General features: G+C 40.4%; 1 protein-coding gene across 3 annotated transcripts in view; it reads left to right on the plus strand.

The window, feature by feature from the left end:
- The first annotated feature begins 6,334 nt into the window (after positions 1–6,334).
- Positions 6,335–23,364, plus strand: part of gramd4a (GRAM domain containing 4a) — a 51,924-nt gene continuing 34,894 nt past the window's right edge. For all 3 annotated transcript variants that reach the window (XM_067582395.1, XM_067582396.1, XM_067582397.1), the window contains exons 1-3: positions 6,335–6,663; positions 13,774–13,987; positions 20,130–20,250. In XM_067582395.1, coding sequence (XP_067438496.1) covers positions 6,635–6,663; positions 13,774–13,987; positions 20,130–20,250 — 364 coding nt within the window. In that variant the 5' untranslated portion in view covers positions 6,335–6,634. The remainder of the gene's footprint in view (positions 6,664–13,773; positions 13,988–20,129; positions 20,251–23,364) is intronic.

Raw genomic sequence — 23,364 nt, forward strand, 5'->3', positions numbered from 1 at the left:
TAGTTTTACATCAACTTCCATGCTAGTAACAACTCTTCAAGTATCAGTTCGTCAGGTGGCTGATTTTTAGTTTGGAAAAAAACAACTGGAAACTCGAGGAGCCGAGAGGCACATGTACCTCTATTAGAGTGACCCTTTGCCCTCTACTTTATCTCTGTTCCATCACAGCCAGGCAAACTAAATAATTCAGACTCCTGGGAGGCACAGTTGGCATCCTGAATTAACTACTGTGCACAACAGGACAAAGCAGGAGGAGGGAGGATGACTGATGCAGTTGTGCCATCTACTGGTGGAAAAAAGGAAAACCACATGTAGACATAAAGTGTGTGCTAGTGATTGGTCTTAGACTTAAGTACTCCTGAGGACAGTTATAGAAAGAATTAAGGGATGTGAGAAATCCCCTAAACTTTTAAAGGCAGAAAGACAACATTCTTCTTCTTATAAACAAATAATTGTCAACAAATAGTAATTCAAAAGCAATACAAATCAACTTAACTTAATTCAATATACCTCAAGGTCTTGCTGCTACAGCCTTAGCTTCTGGTAATGTTAGCTAACTTTAGGTAGACATTGTTGTGATTGACATTACTGGGTGCATTTACTGACTCTTTTCTTGTGCTATCATAACAGTACATTTAGCATTCACCATTATCTTGCAATTGTCACTGACACTGTTCATCAAAAGTTACGTAGTATTGCTTTAAAATAACTCCTTTATTTATCTATTAGCTGTTTGTTTAGAAGCTACTTTAGGGTCAGAAATTAAGTTTAAATGGAAATATCAGTGCAAAATACTGCTTTTTGTAGCTCTAAAAATGGTTGCAAATGTTGTTTGGTGTGGTAAAAAAGCACTTATTTATATGATATAAATCTTTTTTTTTTTAAAATTTGCTTGAACTAGCTCACTGACTGCTCTTTTTAAGAGTGGACAGCAGTGTTTTACATCTGGTCGCACCTCAGTCAGTGATTCTGAGGCAGGTATTTTGACTTGCAAAGTATCACCTGCATAAGAACATTATTGGCACCTCAAATTATTAAAAACAAATAATGGGTGTGCATCTTTTAAGACTACAATTTGCCTTGGGTTTTGGTAAGGATAAAGGCAAACCTTTATGGTGGTTTAGGATTCGATAGATTGGGGTTAAAGTTATACTTACAATTAACTTTAAGGAACAGGCAGCACTGACTTTAGTACTTCATATATATTGTAATGACCCAGAGAGTGTAAAGGTTTGAATTTAGGTTAAAAATGAAATTAGGGATTGATGGAATGTCTCAAGATGACAAAAATAAGCTTCATCTAATCATCATGACACAGATAGTTATGATTACTGTATTTTCATTGAAATGTTTAGACACTGGAAACACATTGTATCATTTGTTCAAAATGAAACCGAAATGCAGACATGTAAACCAACCATCTCATCTGAATGTGTTTTGCATCACCAACCTCGTCATCCATCCGCCCCTTCCTCCCAACTGTTCTATAATTGACTCTGAATGCTCTGCCAGTTGCATAAGACACGCGTGGTTGTGCAACCCTCTAGAAAATGCTGGTTTGGGATTAAGAGGTTTATTACAGGGTTTCTAAATGGGCGCAGAGGGAGGATTTGGGAAATCTCAACAGCAGTACTTTTACTAGAAGACATCCGAAGAGGATCACAGGCCAGAAACCCATTGTGTGTGTGTGCGTAATGTAAATGTGTGTATGCATTAAGCATGACTAAGGGGTATCCTGAGCATTAGTCCCCTTGTTTGCTGCACAATCTCTGATGACTTAACACACCCTGAGTGGTATCCTGCTGGAGCATACTGCATTACACGTCACGTTTTCAGCACCTGCTGTTGAAATAACCTGCGTATTTCGATTTTGTTTGTAGATTTTTGCCTCCAAACTGATTATGTAATAGAGATTAATAAGAAATTCCTCATTGATTCCCCACTGGATCAGATATTTTCATGAGAAATTGATCAAAACTCAGCAACATTAACTTACATCCTTGAAGAATCTGTAATTTTTTTAATTAGCATTAGCAGGAGGAAAACAATATTCTGCTTATTGTTGTCAATCACCCAGTGTCAACAGGTATTTTGTTGGAAATATTTGCATTGTTTGTGTAAACAGACTAAGATTTATGCATATGTCATGATTCCTGCCTTGCTCCTGTTTATTTAGTTTCCTTTTCCCATTCTGCCTTCTCTTCTCTTGGTTTTACCATTCTCTACTTGTCCACCAGATGCCCCTGGACCTTCGTGCCTGGTTCCCACACCCACCTGCTCACCTGTAGCCACTCTCCAATTATCCTCACCTGCTGCTCATTACCTCATCAGCCCCAGTGGCTTATATACAGGTGCTCTGTCTATGTTGCCATGTGCCTTTGTGGTCCAGCCATCCTGTTAATGCGTACCTGAACCTGCTCCACTGTTCTTGATGATCTGCTTACTGTGTTTATGACCAGCCTGCCTGCTTCTCCCCTCTGGATTTGTAAGCCTGTCCTCTGTGTCTGCATTTGGGTTTCCACCTGTTGCCTCGTACACACACCCATGATAGCATGATAATTGCCATCACTGAATTTGAGAGATATTTCAAATATTTTATAATATTATTCCTTGTGTACAGTATGTAAATAGTGGTTAGTTAAAGATTAGAGACACCATTCAACATTATGCAGTTCACTACAACATCATGACTATGTATGGTCTGAAAAAGTACTGTGGAGTTGAATCAACAACTCAATGACACTATATCAGCAAAAATGGAATATAAACTTATTGCATGACTATTGTAATAACTTGCATATAATTGTACACATATCTAATAAAAATGGCTAAATCCCAATGTCCTGACTCCTTAAACCTTCAAAAACATTTTTTGGCCACTTGAGGGCAGCGTAAACATGCTGTGAGCAGTACTAGTTATTGCATTTTAAGTTGATATGTTGAATGTGTTGGCAAAGTTGCCTATTTACACATCCAGCAGATACAGAGAACCTGTAGCCTTCATTTGGAGGTGTGTCTCTGTCCAATACTCATCCTTCTTTTAGCTCTGTTTTTGGTCTCCACCAACTCCTGATGGCTCTTTAGCTGCTAAATGCTCCACTTCACCAGCTAACTTTGTCTGTCTGCTTTTTTTTGCTGAAAACAGCTGCTGGTTGCAACCCGAAATCTATGTCGATGAGAGCAGTGAGAATGACCCAGAACGGTAAAGTTGTGGGCAGTGTAACCAAAACAATGAGCTGAAAGACGCTGCAATGCAATGAGACTGTCCTGTGATATTTCTCTGTGAGGTCATCACTACCAGCGACCCTGTTCACATTAAAGTACTTACATGATCCATTGTTAATGTAAAAATATTGATTATAGCTGCTTTAATGAACTTCAGCTTACATAGTGTGATGTTGCCTATAATTAAAACTCATATTTATCTTTATTTAACCTTCAAAGGTGCAGAAAATCTGTAGTGCTTTAAAGACATAATGGCACAAACTATCTACCTGCCAGTGCACGGCATTTCTTCAGATAACATGCTGCATTCATTGCTACAATGAACTTAATTATGCTTTATTTATTTTTTATTTGTTATGCACTAATTATGCTTATTAGAGGTAACAAAGAAGATGCCTACATTTTTTCTTGAGTCAGGCTCTTGACAGTGTCTGTGCTGCTTTTCTTATTATCAGATCAGGAATGCAAAGCACTATGAGATGTTTCTCTAGACATTAGAAAGTATGGCCTGGACATGGAAAGTCCTTTCACTCAGCATCTCAAACATTTGCTTAGACAAATGTGAAGGTAAGCTAAACGTGCGCTACCTCTCTCTCTCACACTAATATGTACTTCTGTTCCAGAGATGCTGCACCTGGGAGATGGTAAAACACAGAGCAATGACTTTATCTGTCGGCTTCAGTTTTTTGATGCAGAAAGCAACATAGATTGATGTAGAAAATGTGCTTTCATGCTTCTGTGTTGAGTTCAGGCTTCAGTATGTTTGTGGTGAGGAGGTGGCAACATGGTGGCTATGTGGCAATCAGGCCAAAGCTCTATTGAGGACAAGACTACACTGATCCTCACTGGCCTCATTGGTAGTCTTACAGCAGACGTAGAAAGTACTTGTGATTACTTCCCCGCAATCTATGGTCTCATCTCAGGGTTCAGGAGTCACTTGACTCCTGTTTCTCTTGTCTTGCACTTTCTGTTCATTTTACTCATCAGCTCCTCAAACCCTGCTTCTTCTTTGTCTATTTGATCCTTAACTCTTTCACACAGTGTAAGTGCAGTGTCAAGAGGATTGTCAAGGCAAGCTGTATCCTAGAGACCACCTCATCACTGATAAGACAACTGTTGAAACTGTGGGATAACTTCAGGGAAAGACTCCTGACTTGGATTGCCTTACTTGCAACAGACGAAAACACCTGAGGAGAATTCCACTGTCTGACATAACAAACATGCAAAGGTTAGTGCAACAAAAAATGTTTATTTCGTTCTTTATTTTTAGGATGTGTGAACAATAATTTACTGGCAGGAATAATTCCAGAAAACAGAGCCAAGACAATTAGGACATTGCAGTCTTGAACTCAGTAACTTTTGGATCTACGGTTCTATGAGCAGATGCCACTATTTTTAGATTCTGTTTATTTAAATCTTAAACTATGTTTGACGAAATAATTTTAGAAAAGAAGTTGCAGTATTTCCCCATCTGTATTCCTCACAGTGCGCAGGGAGAACACATTGAAACAGGATTCAGGCCCTCATCTTAGGGTCAAGAGGTCAAAACTGTGGCAATGAGACAGTAAAGGATTCCAGTTTTTGTACAGCCAGGATTCAGTATTTCTCCACCAGAATGTTATTGTTGGCAGCTTGGAGTGGGATTTGAAACCTTATTTAGATCTTGGCAGATAAAACGGTAGCACTTTATTTTACTGGTTCGTAATTTCCTTGGAAATTTCCTGGAAATAACTATGTAATGTGGTACTAATTATACAGAAAGTTCAGCTATTTTAGTTAGAGTTCAGTGATTTGTGTTGTTTTTCAGAGAACTTTCCTCAAAAAAAACTGCACACAATTAAATTAAACTGCATAAAATTCAACATTTATCAGTAATCCAAATATTTAAGGTTTGGAGACCTTTTTGGTATGGGGGGCTTGGACTAATGACATCAGTATTTCTGGCAATGGCCCTGATCACAACAGAACTATTAGGAAATATAGAATCATCATTAAAACTAATATTGAATTGATACAAGCATTTTAATATATGCTTGGAGAGTGGAGAGTCCCCTTCCACTCAAAAATGCTATTCTTATTGTTCCTACAGTTGAATGTTTGAGTTTCACTGTATAGAATGATGTATGTGCAGAGTTTGACACTAGAAGGCTGTTTTCACATTCACCTGCTGACAATGTAAAGTTTCTCTGAGCTCATTGAAAATCCCATTTTTAGGGGAGGGTGTATGAGTATTATTTGTGACATCACAAATAGTTTGGAAACCAATCGTGGTCCAATATTCAACTCACACAAGTGTGATGGGGCAAGTTGAAGCCTCCTGTGCACATACACTGAGAATGGACTTTACCGAGAAATAGGACACATCTTGTGTCCAACAATTAAACCTCTGAGATGAAATATATTTGCATATGTATAGATTCTGAATTTGTTATGAGGGAGAAAGAATAGGTGTCATTTTAAGGATTTTAAAAGATAATTGAACTTTTTTGTGTAAAAACCTTTTCAAACACATTATTATTCACAGTAAAGTATTTTATATACATCTTAAAACATGTCTGGAGGTCACGTTTAAAAACAAAAGATAGAGACTAAGCTTACTGCACCACAATAAGTCATTAGGAATTATGCAGTTATATTACTATTCATCTTCTGGGCTGGTTTACAGTGATGCTTATTTACATTATAATGAAGCCATTGTTTACCCACCTGTTTTATAATTTAGCATTACATGACAGTGGCAGCCACAGGGCGGTGGTAAGGAGGGGTGCCTGTGTTTCCGCTCACGTCCTGTCTCGGAAGCATCGTTGGCTCCTTTAAGGAGGCAGCACTTACGAAATTTCCTCGGCCCTGCTCACATCCATGCCTGCTTTCTGCACGTTTCTGCGAAGCCTTATTTTTTTTCCCTACCTGCAATCCACGAAGACCCGCCCTACTCTGCCTCTGATTGGCTAATACCCGTTACCCTCGTTGGTTAGATTGGTTAGGTTTAGGCATGGTGAGTGAGATGATTGGGTTAGGGTATGAATATCAGAATCAGAGCCAATCAGAGGCAGAGTAGGGGCGGGTCTTTTCAGAATGCGGGTGTGAAAAAAATAACGCTTCTGCGAAATCAACAAGAGACGAAGGCAGACTAGTATCTGCAACCTCCGGGCCAACGGCGCTGGTCAGGGCTGCTCTCTCTAGGGAGGAGGGACGCAACTGGTATTTTTTTTCCTCTCTCACAGAGTCTGTCTAACCGCCCAACACTCAGCAGAAGACGACATTTAGTCGGTGAATGGTAACAAGCGGATATTATCGGGATGGACGGCCCAAGTGAGCAGCTTTCGCCGTGAGACTGGCGTTAATTTGGACGTCCTGAGCAGCAGGTGTAACTGAAGGATAAAACAGACTAAAGGCAATCTCAGTGTTCATGAAACTTTGCTACGATTTACGTGCTGGGTAAGAAGACTTGTTTTTAACCCCTCTTTTATAACGTTCCTCAAATGTCTAGTGTCAAATAAAAACCAAGGGTATATTTTTATGACATTCGTCTGTCCCGCTTCTCCATCTTCGTTGTCATCCAAAATGCGGATTATTCGGTTTTAATGCTGCGTCTCGTCACGTTATAGATTTTAAAAAATGTCCGACCGTTTAAAGGTTTATTGAAACAGTTAACTCAAGGCCTAACTTTAAACTACAGCGTTTAATTCAGTAGCTCCCTCAATTTGTCAAATATAACGGACACATTTGAATTCAGCATAATAGGCTAGCTTACATTATAGTTAGCTGTTAGGCCTTGTAACGTTAGGTTAACGGCTGCAGTGTTGGAGCATGAACATGAACATCAAAGTCTAACGGTCGCCCGCTGTCTATACAGTAACGTTATTTTCTTAATGAATGTCTATTGCTGGTTTTGTAAAGGACCATTTCGTATTCCTGTTTAACCCCTAGGTACAATAATACCCTATTATTATTATTATAATAAAATAATGATGTAGTTAACTAATTAGCTACTTTGTTTTCATATTTTTGAATTTTCAGGAAGCCATTAATTTAGTGTTTCATTCATTTTCGAAGGCAACAGTTTGAAAATGAACTATCAGAAGTGAAACTTCTCTTAAGTAGATAGTCGACAACCGTCAACAACATAATTCCTTGTTTTATGTTTTATCAAAGTTTAGCTTGCGTTTGTTGAAAGTGCAGGATCATTTGTAAAGTGGTGATGTGTTCACATGCCAGTAGAAGGCTCGGGCATCCTAGATGAGAGAGTATTGCTCTAAAAGGTGCAGTCCGACCAAAATTGTCCTCCCAGCTCTTATCTCTCTCAGAGGGGAATTGGGGACAGGCTTTAGTTTCCTACAACCAGTTGATCTCGCCCTTTACGCTTCACACAGGGTTCAAATTTGATTGCACTTGTCCTGTCATGTGAAATGCCAAGAGTCACCATTGTCCAGCCAGTTTGAGAGAGAGAGAGAGCGAGAGAGAGAGGGTGGATTGACCTATTGTTCAGAAAGTATTGATTGTTTGTATGTTTTATGTAACTGCGTGGTAAAATAATAGCAGCAGAGAAGGAGGGATGCTGCATGGTTGGCAGTGAGTGCAAGGACAATAAAGTGTTTTGATTATACAGGTGAATAATTTTCAAGCTGTCTCCTGAACAATTCGTCATTTCTGGTCTGATTGTCCCCTAATGTATGAGGCCACCAAATTTGTATTACCCTTTTCAAAACTCTCATGTGTGAACATCAGTGCTCATTAAATTGCTGCAGGTGACTCTTAAATCCATCATCTTAATCCAGCTTTGAATGCACCACAAGGGCATGCTTTCATTTGGCTCATTGTCACTGTCTATAATTATGTGTTCAAGAAATATGACGCACTCTGACATTTTCTAAAAAGAGCCTGTGGAAGTTAGTTACCTTTTGCTTAGTCTATTGAGCACTTTTCTTTTTTTCCTCATTCCTTGGCGCAGAGGTGTAATGCAGAAAACCATGAGAAAAGGGACAAATCATCAGTTACTTTTGTTGTTGTTTGCATGTCAATGGTGTTTATCACCACTTAAATGTCAAACGTATCATGCACACGACTTACCATGTCAAAAAAACACAAACTGACGAGTGCCATTCAAAAGCAGCACTGACAAAAACTAACCCAGGCATGAAAAATACACACCATAACTGACTTTTTACTTTTGCTCAGCCAACTACATGCTGCCCAGAGGGTTGCATTAGTGGGCTAGATACAAGCTCGTGCTTATTCCAACCATTTCTGTCTTATTCTTTCCTCCAAATTTGTTGACAAGGACTCTACTCGTGTGCATGTTTCTCCACACTCGAGACCCTTGTTTAGCCTCCAACTACAAGCAGAGTAGACTGTGTCTAATTGGGTCTAATTAGAGTTCATCATCCCCTCCCTTCATCCTGCTCCATCCCCAGGGTTGACATCAAATAAAAAGAAGAGGCTTGATGAAAACATCTATAACAACAATGTCTGTCAAACTTGATATTATGTACTACTTCTATTTGGCAGAACTTTCGCAGTTAGGTTGGAAAGGTGATACAGTAGTTGCCTATTGGCCGATTTAGAAGATATTAATGTTTCTGTCTTCTTCAATGGCACCTGGCAGCACACCTTTTCTCAACAGGCAGTAACTGTTTAGCATGGCAGTAACCTGATGTTTGTTTTTTCTTGTCCTGACCATCTGTCGCCTGTCACTTCATTATGAATGCAGTAAGGTGAACTGAACAACAAAAACTGGAATGCTCTAGTCAATGCGGGCAGATGAGATATTTAAAGTTCATGTTAATCCCTCTCACTGTCTCTCTCAGTGTCTTAAGAAACTCATTGAAGTTGAGAATAGCTCCACAGGCGAGTGTCTTCCTATGCTGAGCAGGATGGGCTGCATGGTTTTAAACAGCGCACTTGAATGAGAGCACCTGTTAAACGAAACAAGGTTTTCATCATTCACCAAAGCGGAAACACTACACCGTGGCATTTCCGTCTAACAAGCATTTATTGTCAAACCTTCTATTACTCTAAAGCAAAACCTGACTGCCTAATGTCCCAGAAAATACACTTGCACAGAAAGTGGCCTACTTGTACAAGTGCTCTAGCCTGTATTGCACAGTTTGAGTGCTTCTATTGCCCCCACCCCTTCTTTCCCTTTCATGCATGGCTGATAGGCAACAGTGATATAGGATGTAATTGTAGGAAGAGCAACTCCCATCTCATGTGGCTACCATACCATAGATGTAGATAGCCAGGGGTGATGGTGAGGCCATGCACCTTTTATAAGTATTAAATCACCATGTACGAATAGTGGGTTTCCAGCAATACCATTCAGTGTACATTAATAGCCAAACAAATGTATACTTTGATGAAAGTAGCCATGCCCTGATACTACGAACATAAAAGAATGCAGTGACCGTAATAGTGCACATAAAAAAACGCATTATTATGGTTTCTAATAAGGATGCATATCTGAAAACATGCTCTGCTTGTAATCATGGCTTGTGATCAGTGTACTGTGATGAATATGTACGGCTGCTCAGCTAGATTAAGTTTGCCAGATTGTTAAGATCCGGAGGGGAAGCCATTAGTCGTTTCATCGATTAGCCGACTGACAGAAAACCAACTATTTTGGTTCAGTGGTTTCAGCTTCTAGAATGTGTTTCTTTTCTGGTGTTCTTAGTCTTTTGTGATACTAACCTGAACATCTTTGGGTTTTCAACTAATGATTGGACAAATTAAAACAGGATTTTTTTTTTTTTTTACTATTTACTGACATGTTATAGACAGAACGAACTACCAAGACAATAATTGGCAGATTAATCGATAATGAAAATGATTTAGTTGCAGCCCTACTTAATTATTTGAAACAAAATTATGTCACATTTTTGTACTTTTTTTTTTAAAAATATTACATATAACAGTAGATATTTTAAATGTTTTTGTCATTAAATACTAACTGTAGAAAGTAGGGCTGCAACTGATTGTTATTGTCTATATTGATTAATCTGTTGATTATTTTCTTGATTGAAATTTTGGTCTATAGAATATGAGAAAATAAAGAAAAAACCTCAGTGATGTCTTGAAATTGCTAACTGTCCATAACCAAAAGATATGAATTTACAATGATATAAAACAGAGAAAAGCAGCAAATCCTCACTCAATCCTCACAATCCTCACAAAGATTACATAAAAGATAATTCAGTTTATCAAAAACATTTGCGATTAACTTTCTGACAATAAACTAACTGAAGTACAAATGACAGTTACAATGTTTGATGAAGCCTTTACACAACTGTCTTGTTATGAAATGGAGAAACAGTGATGTAGGGCAAAGGGCCTTCAACAGCCTGATATCTGTGAATGACTGTGACTGGCTGTTGCAGTGAATGTGACCCGCATGGCCAAGACTAACCTCAAGCCACTAAAGGTCATTAGCAGAACATTACTCAGAAAGACATAAGTGTCCTCAATCAAACTCATATAGTATATTAGGCTTGCACCGCTGATATACACCGGGCTTGTAAAGCTACTCACCCTTGACTAATGTATGTAGTAATAAACAAACACTAGCACAGTGTTTGTGTGTTGTTAAGCTGTTATTTTATTTTATATGCATATCTTTGTCTCCTTGTTTATGTGTTATGACTGCACCAGCCTCTCCCCTAGCCCTAGAAGTGATGCATGGTTAAGTAAAGGTGGATGGTGTCTTTGTGTTTGTGCATAGTTGAGCAAATGAGTCATGAGGGTTGTTTGTGAGTATTCCCGCAGTAACATTCACATCAGACCTTGAGCTACAGCCCCCCCACTCCCTTCCCTTCCTGTCTTCTCTTTTCATTTTTTCATCCTCACATTTAAAAAGATGTTGTGGTTGAAACTGCCTCTAGACCGGAGAAAGCAATCCCTCAAAAAGAAAACAAGACAGAGGTAGCCTGAAGAACACAACAGTGAGAAGGAGGCAAGAAATAGCATGGGAACCAGTAATATGCTCTTAGAATAGAGTTTCATTTATACAAATGACAGCTGTCTTTTGTAAATATTAGCATTCACTTACAGACTGAATGGCTGTTGATTTGTTTATAGCATTTTTCAATGGAACTCTGAATGCAACTGTCCATTTCCGGGGTGTTATCAAATTGGTAGAACGTGCATCCCTATGCTTTCATTAGTCACTATTATTATGGCTGCATGAATTGATAAATGTAGGTAGTTTGAGCTGACCAGTGACTCAGTGAGCTGTAGCCTCAAGCAGGCTGCGAGTGGATTCAGGTGGTTATTGTGAGAACAGATCTCACTCTGACAGATGTCTCAACAAGAGGAGGGAGGCGTTTATTAACCCGCCACTCAAAATGTTTCCACTCAGCCCTCAGGGAGGAAAGATCAACCCACCAGTCTCTTCGGTAAATTCCACTTATACGTGCCCATATGGGTGGGTTGTGCACATGCGGAAATGAAATATTTGTTCCTTAGATTTCAAGTTCACAAACACTTTTGGCTGCTTTTACGCCTTTCTTCTTGTCTGCTTGTCTGCCGGTACATCTCAATTCCCTTCATTACATCCACGTTTTCCCTCACCTACCTCCCACTGAAGAAACGAGGAGAGGTGCAAGGGAAATATGCGAGGCAAGAGGAATCAAGGAAACACGTTTTCACATGAATGTGACATGTGACAATGTGACATCCTTCCCTCTGAACCATCATCTGAAGCACCAGCTTGCGGATTAGCTATTAGTCTGCAGGGGTTAGAGCTCTGTAGCATCTTTGATGCCTTGAAGTTTGTACTTGCACAGATAATGTGATGTTCTGTCCAGTTAATAAGAGTGCATTGCTACCACTGCCAGCGCTATTATTTATTTAATTTTTTCATTATTGATGTCCTCCCACAAAGCAAAGCAGAATATAAATATTATTGGGTGCATGTTTCCTAGTAAAATAACCAATTTGTCGCTGAAAGAGTACAAACTGTCCTCCTCTCCCTGAGTATAATATAATCTAAGATACAGGTTTAAAGTAGAAATGACAGATCAGAAAACATCAATCTGTCTGACAAATGAAGAAAGTTGTTTATGGTTCCTTTATTAATCAGTAGTAGAGGAGTATGTCTGTCTGGTAAATAAGACCACTGGAATGTCCTGCATGATGACGGACTGGATTGATTTCTGGATCATGCGAGGAATCAAAATCAAAATTGTCTGTATTTACATGAAGACATCGAAAAAGTGATTTGGTTCATATCTTTTCAGTCCAACCAACTAGTTGAATGCTCAGTCATGCAGAAGACCAGGCTCTGGTAGGTCTAGGATGTTTTTGAGGAATGGAGTGAGTAAGCAAGTTACACTAGCACTCGGTCCCACACCAAGCCAGTCAAGTTAGCCAATCATTCACAGAAAAACTGTCCGACAGCTCGTCAGTCAAATCTTGGCAGTATGACAGCCAGTCAAGCAGATTAAGTAATCTCCGAGAATTACACGAAGAACTACACTTAATCCCTTTTCCAAATGACAAATTGCAGCAGTCAAAAAACAACCCAGTCATGTTTACTACACAATCTCTGGTTCTGCACGCCACTGCTGGAAATGATGATGGATTGTTGTGACAATTTTTTGACGCGGTGCATTCGGTCAATTCAGGAGCGACCTCCTCGTAAACTTGCAGTAATACCATGGGGGAATCTCACTCTGATTTCAGACAGTCAGCAGTTCTCATTCAAAGAAAGTGTTTAATGGAGGTGGTGGCTAGAAAGTCAACATTTACCTGCAGGGTGCAGACAGTCGGAGTTTAAACATTTGGGAACTGGAGACTGGGATATTATCAGTGTTTGCCTGCAGATGTATCGCCAGTAACAGTTTCAGCACCTGTTGGGGTTTAAAACCGTCTCCTTTTTGGATGCTTATTATGATGTACACTGCACAGTTGTACTGTGTCTGGCTTTTATTGGCTTACTTTTGGTCAGCATTAAAGAGGTAATAAATCCTGTCTGTGTTTTGTCTCTATCTGCGCTTAGTTTTACTGCAGTGTCAGGCCACTGTCGCTGAGCACAGAGGAAACACTGCAGTAGCTTGACTCCTGTGACTCTGGATATGATGACCCGAACAGCCTCTGTGATCTATCTGTCATCATTACATCTCAGGCCCTGTTACCAAAACACAACCATTAAGCCTTCCACAACCGCTCCTGCCATGGAAATTAAATCAATAAATGAGGTCAGCAGATCCGCTGCTGTCAACTGTTTGCCAGAGGAGTGCGAGGATGTGGTTGTCATGGGTAACTGGTTCCATCTCCTGTGTAGGCTGAAAAGTAGAGCAAATGACAAACACTGACAAGGTTAGAGATTCAATAGCATTAATGGCTAGAGGTTGGCATGTGTTATGTCATACAGTACAGCATGTCACCTTCGGGAATGTTTGCTGAGGGCTTGTCTGAAACACGTAACACCTACTTTGATAAAATAATTGCTATGTGACCACAGCAAAACGCCGTTGTTTATGAAAGTAATTGTCTGTATTGATCTTTCACTTCCTGAAATGAAGCTTAGTCCCTGTGCTCCGTGTCCCTTTACAGGGTTGCCGTCCGCCATGTTAAGGTAAAGCCCAGGTGCGCGGTGTTGACCATGCTAAAGCGCCTGGACAAGATCCGCTTCCGAGGCCCCAGGACGAGAGAAGACTTCCCGGATCTGGCCGAGTCGCCACCCGCCTCCGACAACGAATGTAGCGACGACATGCAGCTGAAGCCCAGAGCAGCTCCTCGAGACACAGAGGACCTCCTGCGAGACCCTGTGAGTGCTCATCGTGCATATGTGTATGTGTGTATTTGTGTGTGTATACTACAGTACAGATGCACGTTTCATGAGGGGGAAGCAGAAAGCACTTTGTTTCTCATCTCCTTATTTCTTTTACTTTTTCAGTCTCTTTCTCTTTCATTTTGTCTGTTCATTTCCTTCCCCATTTCTTCTTTCTCTTTCTCCTAAATTCTGTCACTCTTCCTCTTTATATCACTCTGTTTCTGTATTTGTCATCCGTATGCCTTGATTCCACCGGGCACAGCTGTGTTGCGTTCTGGCTGTGATGTGGTTTTGTTCCTTCCTCCTCCACGGCTTCACACCCCACTAGGAGCAGTTCAGAAGCTGAGCGTTTTGCCTTGACTGGCTATGAAAAACACACATAACGGCATTGTTCTAATGCACTTATAAATCATTCTATCATTTCCAGAACAATATTTCCATTTCACCTTTTTTGTTGTCTTGATGTTGTTTTTAGCATCCTCAGCTAGCTTAATGAATCTTTTTTCTTTGTTGTTTATCTAAGCCCAATTTTCTCTGCTTTTGCTTTGTGATACTGAGTTGAAGAGAAAGGGAGAAATGCTGGAGGGATGAGTTGTCATGATAAAGAAAAATGGAAGAGATGAGAGAGATAAAGATCTTCAAATGGGAGACATGAAGACAAGAGCGGAAAAAGCGAAAGGAATGGTGAGATGAACAGATATTGAGCAGCAGAAAGGGAATGAAAAATGGATTGAGAGAAAAGATTAAAGCAGGGAAAGTGATAAAGGAGGCTAGAGGACAGGGATTGAGTCTCAGAAGACTGGACTCTTAAGAATTCCAGAGGGGAAGAGATGGACGGGATGAAGATGAAACGGTTTGGAAGGAATGAAAACACTCCCAGAGTACAAAACAAGAATCCAGATCATGTTTTCGATATGTCCTCCCACGCTAGTTATTGTTCATATTTTATTGCAGAGATGCTCTCATGAAATCTGCAGCTCTATCTCATCCTTGAGGATGACTAAAGACACCAGGATTGTCGTCATCATGCACATCCATTGATAGGATGACCGGCTTAGAAAACACTGGATTAGTCACTGTATTGTATCATTTCCTGAGTGAAGGCTCCAGAGAACTTCATTCCTTTCATTTGTTTTTTCAGTCTTTTGAGTGTGTCTGCATTTTTTCTTGTGTCCCATTGAAAGCTGCACAGGGCCCGGTGGTGAATGAGTGATTCTTGGTTCACTCATTCACACCATAAAAGGTTTCTGACTAGCTGACTATGACCCCTTTTAGCATACTCTGTGTGTACACAACACATGTCTATATTTGCATCCGTGCACTTGTGCTTTCCTCTGTGCGCAAGTGTGCCTGTGAGCCGGTGTTAGTATGTCTGTGTGTGCACTGGTGTTTGCCTGCATGAGTACCAGCCCACTGGGAAGGCATCGCCCACATCATGGCACTGATGAGTCAGAAGCCCCAAAATAGAGCTAGCTCTTATCCCTGCTGTGACACACATACACACAAAAACACACATGCGTACGCGCACACACACACACACAAGGCATGCACTTGGTGTCTCTCCCACAAAGCATGCAATTGCATTCAATATCCAAAAGCTGCTACAGCTTGGTGAAAATCTCATCTTCCCTGCGTGGTGCCCTTCATAGGTCCTGGCTGGCACACTGGATCCTGCCCAGACTGTGCTGGTGTCTGCCTCTCCATCCTCCAGGACCTGATCACATGACTTAGGTCTAAACTTCACCTTCATTACCTCATCTTTTAGAAAGAGGACAGAGTGTGTCCTCAGGCTGCAGAATACATGCACTGAGACTTTTTGACACACTAGCCCGTCTTCCATACTAAACAGGAGGAATGTCATGGTGTTCAGTCATGGCAGGGGCGAATGCTGCATGTTTGCTTCCTCACTGCATTTGTCATACTTTGTGTGAAGGTATCATCATCTAAAGTAAATTTCTGAATGCAAACAGATAATGTCTATTACTCATTCAGTATTCAAAAATAAAGTGGTTTTGCCTTGCTGAGCATCTTGCGTTTTTCCGCCCTATGCATTTTGCGTTTTTGCAGGAGCGCCCTGAATGTCTCGAATGGAAAAAATTTCAACTCAGCAGAGCAGAAAAGCACCCAACGTCATTAACATTTTTTCCCTCTGTCCAATCGGATGAATTGAGAAGCGGGCCTTCCATGGTGGTGATGGTGGTGATGACAACAAGTGGACATAACCAGACCAGTCTAGGACAAACTGGTGGTGGCTGTTGCTGGATACCTGGTGCTATATGACTTTATCAACCGTAGTTACCATGATCTGAACAGAAAACCGCAGGCCTGGAGTGAGTTTACGTCACAGCCTAGCAACAGTTTAAAAAAACAAAAAACAGAGCAAGCTGCTCTTTTTTTTTTTTTTTTTTTTTAAATGGTAGGCTTCCACAGAAAAGGCAGCACGCTATGCCTTGCATTTTGCAAACTGCAAAAAGCACTCTGTCTGACAGGGGCCCTACTCTTGGTTAATTAGAAGTCTCTTAAAGCTACAGTATCATGTATTTCAAATCATCATTAGAATCCACTTAACCAGCCGTCAGTGCTGAACAGCTCTTCAACTTGCTGCTCCATGCAGAAATCTGCACTCTCATTGCTGGTCACGAGTACTTGAACCTGTAATCATATCCTTAGGATTTAATATCTCTTATCTCTTTCAATGTCACAGTAAGGGCTACAGATTTATTCTATAATAGCAGAAAAATCTCAAAACAGTCTGCTGCTACAATCAGTTTGGATTACAGTGCTACACTTTAATCTCTCCATTGAAATGTAAACTGTAGACAAGCAACAAGTCATTTTTTAATGTTTTTATACTAAGTATCGACATCCAGAATACCTCATACGTGGGTTTAAATTTACCAACTAACTTTAAGAAGACATGTAGATTGCGCCTTAACAGCTGATGACACTTCATATGACCAAGAACCAAGAAGACCTCTGTTCAGATCAAATGGTGGTTCTCACTTGTGTTTTGTGGTGGGAGATGTGTCTCTATTCTGATCATACATTTTAATGTAGCAGCTTTTTTGTCGTTGTTGTTTCGTTTTCATAGTTTGTTAAACTGTTTCAATTTTATGATTTTTTTTTGAGCATGCAAACATGATAAAATTGCACTCCTACAAAGTCTCAAATTTGAGTTCTTCTCAGACAGGTTTGCTATGTGTACTATTCTGAAGGCTAGGAAATCATAGGGTTTATAGGAAGTCAGGTTGGGTGGGGGTGGGGTGCATGGTTTCACTGGCAGGAAGATAAAAGTGAAAGTTGAACACGCAGATGAGATGGGCCGGCTGATCAAAAGTACCACAAGCCTGCTAGACCAACAATCTGCCATATTTAGAGAAGGTTTCTCGTGACATTTGTGTTTATGAGCAGAAAAATCACACCTTGTGTATTTCACCTCCTACTGTGAGACTCACATTTAGCCTCATTAGAGAGTTGCAGGCATAAAAAAAGCACACAGCCTTTGTGCGTAAGAAGCATGACCAATTGCTGGAGCTATTCTGTAGGATAGATCAGACATTTCTAGACCATGCAGCACATTGTCTTTTTCACAGGATGAGTGCAGATGAGCTTCAGTAGAGGACGAGCATGAGCAGAAGGTTATGATCAAACATGAAGAACTATCTTAAAACAAGAGGTAACACAGGAGGTGGCAGACAGCGTTGAGATCTTCACTGACCCCATACAGAAAAGTCTGGCTGAGTTCATCCAACTGACTGAAGAGAAGTGGAAAATAATAGAACCAGGATGAAAGCTTTATTAAGGAGATGGAGCAGGAAATTGCTGACCTGAAGAAGAGATGTGCAGAGCTGAGTTCACAGTGGGCAGTGTGGAAACTGTGCAGAGAGCTGTGGCTGAGCTAGACAAGGCGTTCAACAGAGAGCTGTAAAAGCTCTGTGTGTGTGTGAGACCAGCAATTAGAAGTGAATGTAAGTCTGGACTCTGACACAGCAAATCCCAGACCTACCCGGAAACAGAAACAGGAAAAGTGTAAATTACGGAGATATGAGAAAGATTGTCTAAATGTTTCTCTGTCTTAGGAGAAAGGAGCTTATGGAAAAACAATAATAGTTAATTCTTCTTTTTAAATGTCATAAATGTAGATAGAAAGACTGAGTACATAAAAACTAATTATCTACTTTATTATGTACTGTTTCATTGACAAATTCTACATAAAATGTGTAGAAATGCAAGATGTGCTCATGTAAAATAACCCTAAAATGTCATGGATACATGTGGATATGTATCCTCTATTATATGTTTTGTGGTGGGCAGTTGATTGCAATTCACCCAGTAGACATCACTGGGTGTTTACCAGAGTTGTGGATTGTGGCTCATTTGCAATTCAGATTCCTAATACTGATGTAAAAACTGTCTATAGCAACATCTGTTCACGTCTATTCCGCACCAGACAGAGACGATTAGTCTTATATTTGTAACGCGTTCTGCTCAGTGACCTTACATAAAGAACCAACAGCCAATTGATTGTAGGCTGAGATTGGATGTTAGGGAAATTACATTAGCTATATCACTGCACTGTTCCTTTACGGATCTCATTAGATGATGATTTTCACTTGTTTGTATACATCAATGCATCCAATGATGAAATGTTCACAGCATGTACGTAGAAATGATGTTTTAGAGCGAGACACTGGGATTCCTATGCTCATATCAGCCACAGTCCTTAAAGAGGGAGAGGAGGAACACAATAATTAATCAGCTGTTAATCGTCCAGGGTGACGTCAGGGCTTGACCTACTTTTGATAACCAGGAGGTTCTGACTGAGGATTGACGACATCGTTACCAGCATAAAGGTGTGCTTACGTTATGTACTGCGTATCGTCCTTGGACCATTAGCGCAGTGACATTTTGAAAAAGCAGCGCTGACAAAATTCAAACCAAAGAGCATTGTAGCCGAGCGCTCGTAATGCAGTAAAACTTCTTTTCACTCCTCACATCTGCTCCTTTCATCTCCTCCACGTCCTCCGCGTTTGCTTCTTTTTGCTTTCTTTCCCTCTTTATATCCTCCCGTCTCCATTTAACTTTCATACCCTCTTTGCCTTTTTCCTCTCCGTTTCTTCCCTTTCAGTCAACATCCTTTTTCTTCTCCATGACACACTTCCAGAAGGCTCTCATTTGTTTTCTTTGAAGTGCTTCTTTATTCAGGGACACTCTCCTCATCGCTGTTTCTCCTTACGTGTTTCTGTGTCTGTCCGCCCGCCTGTCTTGTTAGGCTTTGGCTCTCTCCCAGAGCACATTTTTTCAGGTCACTGTCAGTTTTTGTGCTATCTCTCTCCCCCTCTCTCTCTCTCTGTCTCTCTTGCGCTCTTACTCTAATGCAGAGAGCACATCAGCTAAAGACATTGCAGTGCGTCTATGCAGGCACACAAACCCTGCTGGTTACTGCCAGGCAGAAGCTGCTGCAGTGTGTGTGTGTGGCAGGAGTCTCTTAAAGGACCCTGGCTGTAGTCGAGCAGCGATGCTCAACCTGCAGTGCTCATCATCCGCTCGCACAGCCATCTCTCCTCTCCTCTCACTCTTTCCTCTCCTCTCCCTCCGTCACACACTCACCCCTTTTTCCTCACACGTCCCTCATTCCTCACCTCACGCACAGTCGTCATCTCTCAATCATTCGCTTCGTCCACCTACACACACGTTGTGTCGCTAGTTGTTGGTGTGTTTTAGAGTTAAAGCCCTTAGTCAGAGGAGTGTGAGTCATCAGTGTTGCTGTAGTCAGAAGAGGGGGATTCTCCTCTTTTTTGCCTTCCTCCTCCTATATCGCTTCAGCTGGACTTAAACCGGAAGAGGAAACATTAGCGTGAGTCATGGCGCCATTCTAATATGTGTGTTTGTGTGTGTATGTGTGTGTTACATCATATGGGATATCCCTGCTTGTGCTTTCTTGTGTGGATTTTGTTGTCAAGTGCATGTACCAGTGTACTAAAGCTAAATCTCTCTTTCTTTTGCTTTCTGTCTGTGTGAATGCAAATGTATATGTGGGTGTGTGCTTGTATGTACGCTTGTGTATGTTCTGTTTGCATGAATGTGTGTGTGTGTGTGTGTGTGTGTGTGTGTGCGCGTGTGTGCTCGCACTCAGGCAGGTTCGGGGTCTCCCACCATGGCTGCGGCCATTCAGGACTTCCAGAGATCGGAGTCAGACCGACTGAACGAAGTTAAAGGTCACCTGGAAATTGCCTTATTGGAGAAACATTTCCTACGTGAGTTCGCACAAACACACACACACACACACCCCACCAGGCCTAGACCAGATTACACTCTCTGGTCTTCTTTTAGAGCTATTCATTCACAATTTACTGAAAGAATTTGTCTTCACAGTCATCACAGGCATATTAGTTGCTTTGTTGTTGGTTGTACAGACCAAACGTTTGCTGGAAGTTCATTGAAGTTAGCATAAGTCTGTGTTGTTCAGTGTTCAAACTGTTGTATTTGACTTTTTGGTTTACCACAAGAGGCCTTGTGTACCTTTTTTATTTTGGTTAGAGATTTCCTACATAACCCCATAATCCCTCTTGCCAAGTCCCAGAGAAAAGCACTGAACTTGTGGCATTCAGCTTGTGGTTATACAGTATAAGTGGGTGGGGAGATTGCTTACAGCAGTGACAGCAAGAAGTCTTGCAGTGGTGACATTTTTATGTTGTGGAGATATTGTTTTCTCTGCCTCTTCTATAACTCCTGCCCTACAGTGCCTTTCCTTCAATTGATTCCTGTGTTACTGTTGAAAACTGATGCAAAATTTGAAGTGTAGGAGGAAGCCCTGTCTTTTTGATCCTGAGTGACTTCTTAAAACTTCTGGAAACGTGGCTTGAAATCATAAAAATGCATGTATGATATCAAAGTTGAGTGTCTCATTAAGCATCCACAAAAATCTGAATGAAAATAAACATTCATAACTATTAGAAAACCTAGCTCAAAAACAGCTCATTTGACTGCTCAAACCATTTCTCAGGACTGTGTGGGTGTGTTCAGATCATGTTTGATTGACAGCTCACTTTCAGATCAAGTACCACTTTATTTTCTATTCATTCACTAAAATGTTTTGCTGATATGGAATAAACTACCAAATCTATCAAATGGACCCTGCTTGGTTAGAAAGCTTGATTAATCGACTAACTAGCAAAACAGGTTAGACCACCCAAATCTTTGTTTTTATTTAACTATACCTCCCGGAGTATGATGCTAATTGTTTTAGCATTCTCCACTCACATACATGAAACGGTTAGCATAGCTTAAACGTTCTGCTATTAACTACCAAATCTATCAAATGGACCCTACTTAGTTGAAAGCTTGAATAATCCACTAGCTAACAAACTAGGTTAGACCACCTGAAACTGTGTTTTTATTTAACTATACCTCCTGGAGTATGGCGCTAATTGTTTTAGCATCTCCCATTCACTTACATGAAACGGTTAGCATTAGCTTTTCTATTCAAACCTTTTGAGCTTATTATCAATTACCCCAGTGGTCTACTAGTTATCTTGACTAATCTGCTAACTAACAGACCAGAGTAGACCACACATATCTGTTTTTATTTAACTATAACTTCCAGACTACGAAGTTAAGTGTTTTAGCATCTTTCATTCACTTACATGAAACGGTTAGCATTAGCATTGCTATGCTACACTTTTGAGCTGCTTATCCACTCCTGATGAATACAGATTTGGATTGTGTACCGAAGTCTGCTAGTTAGCTTAACAGAGTAACTTTCAAACCATATCAGGCTAATTTGAATTCTCATTCTAGCAAAAAGCAAAGAAAAGTGCACTGCATTGTTTTCTCATGGGGGAGATGAGAGTAAGTGTTGTGAAGTCAGCTTGGCCGGATAGCCACGTCAATCATCTTTCTCTTAAATATGATTGGGCAGGTATTAATTACGTAATAAATTCCCAAGCTTAGCCCCGCCTAACTGCAACCCAGTAACAAAGGAAGGGAGAGAAACTTTCTAAAGAATTACATAGACTATGTCAAAGGCTATGTTCTCATACTTTTTAGGTGTTTACTGTATGCACATTAGATCCCAAATTACATGATTAATAGTCAATCATGGATTTGCCTTTGCAGGGGCTTTAAACTCAATTGCAGCTGAAATGGAAATCTCTCCTCGACACACCACGCTGGCACTTCATTAAATGAATAAGCATTTCTTTGGAGGAAGGCACTTAAAACATTTGATGACATCTAGCTTTCCTTTGGATGCACTTATTGTGCCAAATGAATATAATGTAATGCACTATACTAATATGTGTATACTATACCGTTTCTCTGACAGTCTGTTTTGTGGGTGAACAGTGTTGCTGGAGGTTTTTGTGCTTCACTGTTGTTTGCTGTGCACCTTGACTCAGCTTATTCAATTTAAAAGCATTTGTTTCAGTGCTTTGTCATTTTGATTACTGCTATTATTTTTCATTTTACATACCAAAACCTGGGAGTTTAATCTTTTGCCTTTTTATTTTTTTACCTTCAAGATGGCTCATTGTAATGTGCACTCTGTAAAAGCAAAATTCACATTTCACCTGAAATTAGTAACCCTGAAATTACACAGGAAGCTTAATGGCAGCAAGCAGCTGCTGAGCTACTCTTTAGTCAATGTACCATGCTACATGAGAGAGGTTAATTTTGTAGCAGTGAATCAGAAATTACACTATAAACCTTTTTATTTATCTATTATTTATTATTTCCGTATGTCTACCATTCGTATCCTTGCATCCATGCAATCCAGAGTATCTGCAGGGATGTTAATAATGAAATCTTAAATAGCAGTCAACATCAAATAACACCAAACTCTTGCTTATTTTGTAAACCTACAGCACTGTTCCCACGGTCAAGACTGAATGAATTATGATCACGAATGATGAGTTCTGTATGAAAACGCTGATCACAATTACGACTCCCACTCAAGGTTCAGCATTCCCTGGTGAAAGAAAACGTTCTGCCTCTGTTCCAGGGTTCAGAGTGAGCTTAAAACTTCTGCTCATGGCTAAAGTAAAAATATTAATTAACTAACTGCACTGAGCCGACCCACTTAACAACACACTTTTACAAGCTTATCTATCCTGGTATAAACTGAGGGGCACTAGTTGTCCTTTACCGTGCAGCACGTTGACAGTCCCGTGGTGTGTAATGGACTGTTAAGTTTTTTTCCCCTTCCCTCTACTGTGTATGTCTATTTGAGAGAGAGAGAGAGAGACACACAGGGAGAGAGTGTGTGAAAGAAAATACCTCAGGCTATGTCCTCTCCCATAATGCCTGTGCCTTAGCTAAAAGGACTGGACTTATTGTCACAATGTCAGGATGCTAGCTAGATGAGCTCCCTC

The sequence above is a fragment of the Thunnus thynnus genome, chromosome 23 (genome assembly GCF_963924715.1).
Source record: "Thunnus thynnus chromosome 23, fThuThy2.1, whole genome shotgun sequence".
NCBI classification, from domain to species: Eukaryota; Metazoa; Chordata; class Actinopteri; order Scombriformes; family Scombridae; genus Thunnus; species Thunnus thynnus.